The 11,459-nt window shown below is 35.1% G+C and overlaps 1 protein-coding gene across 1 annotated transcript; it reads right to left on the minus strand.

Moving 5' to 3' along the window:
- Nucleotides 1–17: 17 nt before the first annotated feature.
- On the minus strand, nucleotides 18–11,079 carry LOC128236567 (5'-nucleotidase domain-containing protein 1-like). The gene is made up of 12 exons (XM_052951499.1): nucleotides 10,965–11,079; nucleotides 10,258–10,349; nucleotides 9,565–9,636; nucleotides 8,641–8,753; nucleotides 8,072–8,160; nucleotides 7,291–7,381; nucleotides 4,369–4,543; nucleotides 4,057–4,145; nucleotides 3,361–3,485; nucleotides 2,920–3,090; nucleotides 2,452–2,626; nucleotides 18–294 (listed from the first exon to the last, which is right to left on the minus strand). Exons 1-12 carry the CDS (start codon nucleotides 11,052–11,054, stop codon nucleotides 182–184), a joined length of 1,395 nt encoding a protein of 464 aa, XP_052807459.1. The 5' UTR covers nucleotides 11,055–11,079; the 3' UTR covers nucleotides 18–181.
- Nucleotides 11,080–11,459: the final 380 nt, after the last annotated feature.

Consider the following 11,459-nt stretch of genomic DNA (forward strand, 5'->3'; position numbering starts at 1 on the left):
CCATATACATCAAAACAAATTGTAAATAAGTTTATACAACCTGAGCATATCAAAGGAAAATAACAAATAGAACCAAAAACAGAACCATGCGCCTGAACACGTTTAAAAGAGAAATTGTGAACACTGGAAACCCTCGGCAGTTTAAATAATAATAAGCAAGTCGTATTTCACAAAAAACGCTTTAATCAGACAGCACAAGTGGTAGTAACGGTTTCGGTTTAGCGGGAGAGAATCCGTCTGTGCTGCCATCAACACTGTGGTCAAACCGGGTAAACTGATGGTCCAGTGGTAAACCTGACAATAAAAGGTCAGACATATCATAAACATTCAAAACAAAGAAAAATGAAATGACAAGTCATTGCATAACTTGAGCCAAAACGTCCGATTTACATATAAATATTGCGAGAGTCGTCTTCACAGAAGCATTTTACTATTGCCATTTTTGAATTTGGTGTATCATTCTAATAAAAGAAATAAGGCTGAAAATGACCGTTTAAACAACACGATTTTCGAAATGTTCGTAAATTTGCTGCCTATTTTTTCTATGGTATACAATCAATTATTTGACAGTTGTTTTTTGCAAAAAGCAGATGTCTAACCCTGCACATCGTCTCAATATGGTGAACATTTGTGGCAAGTTATTTCAAATCCTTCAAGCAGTTCAAGAGATATAGAGCAGACGCAAAAGGTAGACATATAACATATATATGACCGAGCTGTTTATAACATGCACACTGCACATTGTCTCAATATAGTGAACATCGGACACGAAGTTCATACAATAGTCATTTGACCTTTGACCTGTAAACGTGACCTTGATCTTGACCCGAGTTTGTTGTAAAATTCGCATTGCACTGTCTCAATATCGTGAACATTTGTGGGAAGCAGCGCTCGACACTGACGGGGTACCGAGGACCCCAAACTTCAAGGATGGAATCCTACTTAGCAAGACAGGTATTTCTGCTGAATTCCATGTTTTGGGGGTAACTTTTTTTTATTGGTATAAACATGCATGTAAAAACAACATTAAAATATCAAAAGAAACTCAAATCAAAGCTGCAAAATAAACGTAAATATTCGGTCCGCATTTTGAACTAAGATTATTATGTTCCCCATCCCGGAATCGGTACCAGTAAATCAGGAGACCGGAAGCCATTTTTCGCAATCTACTTTGAGAGGGTATCTTGGATGTCGCAATCTATTTTCGCGAGTTGATTGCCGCCGATGTGGAATCATGTAAGTGGCGTGTCTAAGCGTTTTTGTAACGTTTACAATCAGCTGGGAGTTGGATTTGTCCTAGGCACCAGGAATTTCCTTGTCTACGATGTCAAAAAATGGAAAATTCGGCGAGGCCGCTTTTATGTCAGGATCGGATTTTCTGATTTTTTCCATCAAGTTCTAATTTAGGGATCATTTTCATTAAGAGCAGTGATTTTAAATGCCAATTTACTTTCAATGACAACATTTCATATATATAATAAACCAAAGCCAAGAAATAAACAACAGAGCTGAATGTGACCAACGTACCCTATCTCGACCATACCACAATAGGATTCGCTCCTGCATTTGATGCATTTAAAGCACATGTATTAAGGCAATTCTGATTGGTTTTGATATTTAGTTTTCTGATTTTCTTCATTTTAAATGCATTTTAGGGAGAAAACAAATTGACATTGCAATAAAGAAGATTGGAGACATTTTGCTACACCGTAGAAGACATGATTCTTTTATGAATATTCCATAGGAAATGCAATTAAGGTGAATATAAATATATTGAGGTTTATAGTATGGCAAAGAATTTGTATCAGGAGTTGTTTTTTTCTTACAAGCAGTATGGTTTTTTTTTTATAAAGACCTGATTTAAAAATATTGCGTCCTCAATGGTTCATACAGATGCTTTTAAGCAAAATACTCTTAGTAATCAATATTAATCCATATTAATATCACTGCAGAACAATTATTAGGATTTGACCGGGTGCGCTTTCAGATATATTATGAAAATTGACCGCTTCTTTGAGCCTTTTTTATGAAAATAAATACAGTGCCTTTGAACAATCCTGACGGAAACACTTAGCCTCCCACCAAAACGTCTAAGACTGCCGTGAAAATGTTGACAACTTTACCCATGAAGATGATATGGATCCATTGCAAGATGTTGCTCTTATTCAAAAGAAAGGTTAATTTATGTTGTTAGATTTGATGCATTAAATAATAATGTGCTTGTCTGGCTTCCGGTTGTTCTTTTCATTACACTAAATCAGTATGTTATGTTAATTTTTGGAGGGATCCCTCGTTTTAGGGAGGGGACTCCTGCGTAGACAGACAGGCAGACGCTTGGACAAATCAGGCAAAAACAATATGCCTCCAAATGTATGGGGGAGACAAAGCAAGTACGCAAATTACCATACTATGAACACGAAACAGCTATTGGAAGTAATAAATGTATCTAACCGGCAATGTACTCCATGCTGGGGATGGCGATGTCGGTGTACTTGGTGATGAGTTCCCCCCAGAACGTGTTCATGTGTCGGTCGTGAAGGGGGTCGGCCTCGGGGTGGTAGAAAAACGATCCCCACTGCTGCGACAGCAGATACGCCTCCTCTTCCTCGTCCACACACAGGTTAACCTGTAAATAAAACACAGAGTGATTGTCGAAAACACGTTTAAATAAGATATTGAACTGTGTTCGTGGAATATATTTTCAAGTCAACTGTACGGAATCTAATCAACACATTTCAGAAATGTCTTAATAGTCAATATTGTCCTTTATAATACTTAGTAAAACTGTACCCTATAACAAAATATCAACAGGTGCTGTGAATCTCATGACGAAAACGCCGTCAGGCCATTTTTATTTTGGATTGAATGCTTAAAGCCGATTAATGACTCGTGTAAATAAGTATGAGCAAATCATCGTACATTTCGAACTATTTTCCTGTCACGTTCCTCCGGTTCCCAGTAGTGGTGCGTGTTGTCATGGGGATGGTATCCCTCCGCTTCCATCTCCTCCAACACAAGAATCAGGTCCCAGTTAGTCAGGGTCTTGACTGGAAATGCATCAGAACACAGGCTGTCTCCAAAGTATACAACCTGGATAACCAAACATATCCCTTGTATTTGTTTCTTTTGTTATTTTAACAACAGTATGTGTATATTCCTAACCGTGTTTTTTTTTCAGAAAAAAAAATCCGGTAAATTGCTGATATATTTAGTTATATATAATTTCTGACCTATAGCGACCCTGGAAGTTTTGAAATAGCGTTATCTTCCACTTCTAGTTTTATCGTTGTTGTTTTTTATCACTCTTCAAATATTACGCTATGTTCATAATTGTATCAATTTAGTTGGCACAGCACGTACCTTTGGTTTATCTGCTCCGGTTAATTTGGAAATGAATTTCTCGAGATCACTATGGTTACCACTAGAATAAACACCATGTTGCTGAAGACTGTTATAGTCTACAACCTCGTGTTCTTTGACACCATCTGAATGTTAAACAAAAGATACAGATTATGTCATATGCTCAACACTGGTTTAAAATTTCGCTCTTGGCTGGGGTAACTTACATGTATCGAGTCTGTTAATGTCTTGCACGTACATTATACATGTTAACATTGTCAATTAAAGGCCTAGTTAAAGCCTTCTTTAAGTGAACCCCCCCCCCCCCCCCGCCCCAACCCGTGTATAGTACACAACTGTGTATTGATCACAATCCTTGTTGCCCTATGCTGTCTATCAGATCTCAGTGTCATGCTAGTACTGGTTCAATTAAAGAAATCACGGACTTATAGGAATAAATGAACAAAACATCTTTATATGATACTAGTAGTGTATTTTGTTCAACTTTAAATGGCCCTGAGCGATTAAACAAATACTCAAGAAATTCGACTCCTACTGTGACACCAGGGCAATAAACAAGGGATGCACAGCAGGAGTTACCATGCAAAACATTCCTTAAATTAGACCTTTATCTACAGTAAAATACGTTCGTTGGACATTGTAGAATAAATCAATTATGTTTAATCTTGTAAACAAAACTAAAATATGGACTTTTACCTAGAGAAAGGAATGGTTTTTGGTCCTGAAAGAAGCCTGGTTTTCTGGCGTTGGTAACAATTATATCAAAGTATGACTTCCAGTCTTCCCTGAAAGAACGAACACATAACACGAACTGCCACTCAGGTCTCATGAAATAGCTCGTTCTACGGAAGAGACACCTTGATATTTATTAAAACTACTAATCCTAACCAACTCTGTGCAGCGTTTTCATGACTTGGCTTTCCTGTAGTCTCGAAGGAATTTTGTTTGGCACTAAAAGAAAGCAATAATACAGGGACAAGCACAAAGTGAGGACCGCTTATATATTACCCTAAAATGGTGGAGGCGGTTAGGCTGGCATAGTCTATATGTGATGATGTTGTGAGGAAGACACACTTGTTGTTCTGTTTGAGGTCCAACAACCACTGCTTCACTCCCTCGCTACTCGGCTGGTAGTACTTGCTAGGGGTTTGCTTTAGGACAGGGAAGAAATACCCCGACGTCTCTTAATGTAAATGTGTCAGAGTTACAAATACTACATTTTGAATAAAAACAATTAAAGCTGCACTCTCACAGATTTACCGTTTTTACAACTTTTTTTATTTTTTGTCTTGGAAGGAGCAAGTTTTTGAGTAAATATCTGCAAACCAATGATAAAAGATTGCTGACAAAAGATCAGATCGCAGATTTGCACATTTCCGTTCGAAAATTAATGTTTAATGGCTTAAACCGTTACTATTTTTTCAACTGCAATATAAAAATCTGAGATTTAATTTGTTGTCAGCAGTCTTATATCACTTGTTTCCATGGATTTTTACAAAAAATGGCTCGTTCCAAGATAAAAAATAAAAAAAGTTGTCAAAACGTTCAATCTGTGAGAGTGCAGCTTTAACATAAACAGCAATTAAAGATAACACTAAGAATATAACGCAAAAGAACAGTCATACTATTTCGATAATACCGTAAACTGTATAAATGATGACATGATTAAGCGTCTTAACTAAGGCCAAAATAAATGGTTTGGTAAGAGTTACATGCTTTTCAAAAACAGGTGGGGTTAGTAGGCTTTTTTTATTTTATTTACAAATGAAACACAAACTAACGTATTTATTTATTTATTTATTTACCAACGGTTTATAAAATTGGTAGGGTCGGCGCCTACTTCGTAGGTAGGGTCGAGTTACCTGAACCAAAGTTTGTTTTTTAGATCTTAGTCGGAGCATGATGGTCTTGTAAAAGTGCGAAACTAGGAAGACTAAACACAAATGTCTACGTACTATACAGACTTATAGACAAGCGCATCATATTAACTATACACTGTTATATTGTGAATATAAACAGATGTATGTAGGGCCTTATTATTCCCAGATCATATTCTTCACAGGTCTGGGGAAAATAGGATCCTATTCTTTACAGTTTCAAACTGCGACATATATGATTGACCAAAATGGTGGTAAGCAAGAGAATCATATTCTTCACAGATGTTGTCGATGACATTGCTGTTGGATAAATTTGATATTCAAAATGTAATAATAAAAAGAAATAAAAACTAATAATAATAATAATAATAATAATAATAATATAATAATAATAATAATAATAATAATAATAATAATAATAATAATAATAATAACAATAATAATAATAATAGCATGATAAAAGAAATAATAATAATAATACAAAAACAAGAAAACATATTCTTACAACAACAATAACAACAACACCACCAACAATTCTTAAAACTATTTTTTTCCTATATTTATCTTGGTCGGATTGTGTCCCTGAGGGTGAATTGCTACACTATCGTAAATGCTCAACCATATCAATCAACCTCGGAACAGAACTATCTTTAAACCAAAGCTCTTCTAGCACTGCGGTATTCACTGCTTGCCCGAAATTTAACCCTTGACAGCATTGGCAATACTTTTTCCAGTACATCTGTCTAGATGCCAACAGAACTCATGACAACAAACACAATGCCATCACCTTTACTAGGCATACACCAACTATTATGGTGCCAACAAGAACCAATACTATTCCTACTTATACCACTAATACCCGTACAACAAAAACATAAAAAATATTAAAAAACAAGAGCTGTCACAGTATGTGACGAATGCCCCCGAATGTGACATTGACCTATGAACAAGGTCAGTACATGAAAAGTTAATTAAAGATCAAACAAATACATATGGCAAGTTATTTTAAATTGCCTCTGAACATAAAAAAATACCACCCATACTTGACAACCTACATTCTTATGTCCTTATATTCAGCATTCCATTGTGAATAACACCTTAGAGGTAGGGACATGGGTCTTGCACGTGACACGTCGTCTTGGTATGTCAAACACATGTGGCAAGTTATTTTAAAATCTGTCAATACAAGAAAAAGTTACAGCCCGGACATAACAACCAATACTCTGTATCCTTATATGCAGCATTCCATTGTGAATAAACACCTAAGTGTGACCTTGACCTTAGAGGTAGGGACACGGTTCTTGCACGCGACACGTCGTCTTGGTATGTCGAACACATGTGGCAAGTTATTTTAAATTCTGTCCATACAAGGGAAAGTTACAGCCCGGACACGATAACCTATAATCTATGTCCTTATATGCAGCATTCCACTGTGAATAAACACTAAGTGTGACCTTGACCTAAGAGGTAGGGACACGGGTCTTGCACGCGACACGTCGTCTTGGTATGCCGAACACATGTGGCAAGTTATTTTAAAATCTGTCCATACAAAGGAAAGTTACAGCCCGGACACAAGTTATTGAGCCGGACGGACGGACGGTGCGATTTTAATATGCCCACCTTCGGGGGCATAAAAAACAACTATCTCTAAAACAACCACCACTGCGCCTTCAACTGCAGCCAACTAACAGCAACAACAACAACAGACACAACAACAACATAATCGATTCTTTATGACTAAAATATATACGCATACATGTATATCAACAAAATATATCTGCAATACTGGAAATATCAATCTGTGACAAATGTGACTCAGTTGTAAAATTTACTTTTTTGTTTAAAAAATGATGCAATTTTTGACCTGTGAGGAATGTGATTTCATGGTACATAAAAAACCATCTTTGAGGACAAATTTTCCAGGAGCTGTGACATAAATGTTCGAAATGTGTGACAAATGAGATCTTATTTTTCCCAGCTGTGAAGAATAGGATCCTATTTTTCCCAGGTGGGAAGAATATGATCTGGGAAAAATAAGGTCTTACAGACGTACCTTCAAAAGCCTGAAATCTGTAGTTGTGCTCAAATGCTGCCAGGAGATCTTTCCAGATGAGTTCTCGATAACTGGGCAGTGGACTACCATTCTGAAATTCACCTCAAGCAATTAAGGAAGTTGCCAATATTTGTAACATATGAGAGATTTCTGGGATGCTATTTTTCATAATTTAATTTCAAATGACTTCGACTAATGATAAGAAAACTGATAGCTCCAGAATCAAGGTCTGTTTTGAAGTGGATTTTACGTTTTGAGATTAAACCTATTGTTAAAGTGACACTCTTATTCAAAATCAATACATACACATGTATAGCAAACATCATTTTCGACTGATAAACCTTTAACTACTAACTAAATAATTCATTTATGGAGAATATGAATTACTGATAACATGTTTAGTACTGTGTATTTAATAGCTGAAAACGCAAAAATATTAAATGATTGGTGAATGCTAAAAGATTTACTGTGATCTACTATAGTCTCATATGGTAGAAATACCGTGTTTTATGCTGTTATATGTTTAATCAAACCATTGTTTTCGACATTCATTCATCTTTTTTTGAATATTAAAACAATATTAATAATTGTGGTAAATCTTATCTGGGAGTAAGAGTGTATCTTTAATGGATAAAATAAAAGTTGTATTTCTTATTTATTAGTTATTTTGATAGAATCATTTCAAAATTGTGTGATATTTGTTTCATTGCAAACAAAAGACAGGCACACAATTTTATAAGTAAATTTTCACCCAGAAAAAAACACACTTTATGCAAGATACCTTTTTGTCTAAGTAGTCAATAACCTGGGCTGCTACCAAAATTCCAGGAACATCAAAATAATTCTCCCAAAATGCGAACTTCTGATTTCCTGAAAGAAACTTGGGGTTCATATATTGAGCTTAATCAAAGAATTGAGAACAAGTACAAAATGATTAATTAACATCATTTCATTATTTTAACCCTCACCAAATCTTAAAATACAAAATTGAGTTATTTAATTCTGAGAACAATAAATAAAAGTATTGTACATAAAATTAACTTGGAACTAAAGCTTGATATAAACGCTGTAGAAGACATTGTCAAAGGTTAGGTCAGTTAATGTCAACAAAGATGTACAATCAACCTATAATGGAAACTACAGGGATAAATCAGCAAAAAACGATGTATTATGGTCTTGTTTGACAGCAGAAGGATGTGTAAGAGCTTGTGTGTCCTTGCATGTGTGTGTGTGTGTGTGCGTGCGTGCGTGCGTGCGTGTGTCGAGCGCATCTTTATGTGTCTTGAAGTGTTCAGATTCACCAAAATTTCTATGTAGAAGGATGAATTAAAGAACAAGGGAACAACAAACCAGCTCTAGCTCTGACTGCCTCCCTCGCATGCTCATAATGCTCCCATATGAGGTTTGGACCATAGGCTGAGACCAGCTCTTCCTGTGATAACATACCCATACCATGACTGCCCCTAAGTATCAAAAGTAAGCATCTTTTGTATCAGTTATAAAGAGAGTTGTCAGCACATCATATATTTTTTTTAAATATAGGACAAGGATCAAAGCCTGAAGTAAAAAGTAGCTTTACAGGACAAATTTAATTGCACCAAAAACATATTTTTGCACGATCAATACAATGGAAAAAATAATTTATTGCACTAGTATGAACAAAGTGACTGTTGGTATGCATGTTTAAGCTTATCCAAAGGATACCGGGGTATATTTAAGTTACTATTAAGAAATGAAAAATACTCTAATTTCTTAAGGCTTGAAATAAAAATAGTCCAGACACATGCAATAGTCACATGCGATGTTTAGTTGATATCTGTTATCTACTCTTGTTTAACTAGAATCATTGATAAGCTAAAATAAGACCTGTTCAAACCTTTGAAACTTATTTTCATTGAACGTTTAAATGTTTACAAAGGGACAATTTGATAAAACATAAACCAAGCTGAAGCCAAACTGATTAGTCAAAGAGAATTTATAGAATCGAAACAGAAGCATACATGTACAGTGTTCTCAATAAGAACCGGCCGCCCGCCAAAATGGCAATTGGGCCGGTTAAAATTTGGAAAACTAAATGAATTTTAAGTAGAATAAGTAGAAGCTGGTCGGTTACTTTACTATTTGTGACGTTCAACCAAATCTTATTGAGGACCCTGCATGATGTAGGTGTAGGTCAGGAGAACTTTATCATAAAAATTTAACGCTACTTTCTGGTTCAGACTTATGTTACCTATTTTACAAATGTCTATCTGTTGAATTCCTTTATTATCTTACCTTAGAATCTTCCCAGAATGAGACAGCTTTATTATGTTGCCTTGTTCAGTATCAACAAATAAACCCTTGCAACTGGAATAATAAAACATAATTATAATTTAGAATGTTTTAAAAAAAATTGTTATAAAATAAATACGCAATTTTAAATAAATAAATACGCAATTTTAAATAAAATTGCTCCCAATTTTTAAAGAAGTGTAAAATAACTTGGATACTATCATCATTCGTCTAGCCATTAAACATATCCTGATTGAATAGTTGACAATCTCTTTGACTACTCCAGATGATCTTATTATGTGAATTATTGTTTAAAGCTGCTCTCTCACAGATTGACTGTTTTGACAACTTTTTTTTTTTGTCTTGGAATGAGCCAATTTTAATGTAAATGTCAGAAAACCAGTGGTACAAGACAGCTGACAAAAGATCAAATCGCAGATTGTCATAATTACATTCGAAAATTAATACATATGGCTAAAACCATTACAAACATTTTTAGAAAAATGAAATTTTTGCAGCAGTTTTTAAAACAATTCAGATCTGTTCTATTATGAATCATCTTATAGGCCTGAATATAAGGCATTGATACCAAAATAAGCTGATTCTGAGACAAATACTAAAAAAGTCACATCTGTCAATCTGTGAGAGTGCCACTTTAAAACTATTAAATGTGTTTTGAAACATTGCAAAGTTTACATAAAATCCTTGTGAAGTCCAACATCAGTCCGGATCTCTGGGTCATACCCTCGTTGGTGTACAAGAAAGTCGACTAGACTGTTATATGTTAGCTGCAAATAAGAAAAACATGCAAGGTTTCAAACATGAATTAAACTGTTTTAAAATTAAATTCATTATGCCTGTATATGTAAGTTTATGTACATGCGACTTTTCCACAGTGATACAAACATACATTTAAGTACATGTAAATTCAAATGTACAAACAGGCATTAGATATGTCCGGATACTGTATACATTTACATGTACATTTGTACGTAAAATAAATGTCCAAATTAACTGTTAAAATATCCAAACAATTTGATAATACAAAGTGAGATCTATTTTGGGATTATCCATGGAATTTATACTTGCAAATTTTATTTTGCAATAGTCTGGCCATTTTACCAAGTCTGTTTATTTGTTGACTTTACAATACTTTCCTACACAGGAAGAGCCTTAATGTTCTCACAACTGTGAGCAGTAACATATACAATACATATACATGCTAGTTGGGTATCCCTCATTCCGATTTTACCAATTATATTTGTTTAAAAAATTGAACTTTGAAACTGTTTTAACACCTTTCGCTATTATTTGGCAAAACGTGTGTACGTCCGAAATAATTTTATCCGAAAATAGTACACTGAAGTTTGTTGAAAAATAATTTACACGACAAGAGTGTCAACCTGTATTTGGTTCACTAAGTTGTACTTTGCAAGTGTGTGGTCGAGGTCAAATCCGTATGCATCAAAATCTTTAAGGCATAACTTCGACATCTCGCCAATCCTACTATAAAGGTAGCAGTCAACAGACAGTTAACATTTTTTAATGGCTGGATTGCCGTTCTTTGCGCGACAGCACCAAAACGTTCCAAATATAATCTGTTAGAGTAGAATTTATTTTTGATCCCAGGTGTTCAAATAATTGAAACCGTAACGTATCAAACACGAGTATTTTAGTGTGATTGCAACAGCAAATACTACACGTGTGTATACAAGGCACGCCTACATGTAACAGTGTACATGTATGTATACATTTAGCCAGGATCATCCCACCCCCCGGAGAAATACCGGAAGGTTTGACTGACAATGCCATTACACCGATGTTTGAGTGTTGTTTCATTAAGGGGGGGGGGGTGTCCTTTATAACATAAGCCTTGCTTGTGCTGTTTTTTTTTTCTT

The sequence above is a fragment of the Mya arenaria genome, chromosome 6 (assembly GCF_026914265.1).
Source record: "Mya arenaria isolate MELC-2E11 chromosome 6, ASM2691426v1".
In the NCBI taxonomy this organism is placed as follows: domain Eukaryota; kingdom Metazoa; phylum Mollusca; class Bivalvia; order Myida; family Myidae; genus Mya; species Mya arenaria.

Excerpts from the sequence above, each read along its gene's own strand:
- LOC128236567 (XM_052951499.1), bottom strand. The coding sequence starts at position 11,054 with ATGTCGAAGTTATGCCTTAAAGATTTTGATGCATACGGATTTGACCTC. Across the intron at positions 3,486-4,056 it reads AAAACCATTCCTTTCTCTAG|ATGGTGTCAAAGAACACGAG; the intron begins GTAAAAGTCCAT and ends TTTAACATTCAG. Across the intron at positions 2,627-2,919 it reads ACAGGAAAATAGTTCGAAAT|GTTAACCTGTGTGTGGACGA; the intron begins GTACGATGATTT and ends TTTTATTTACAG.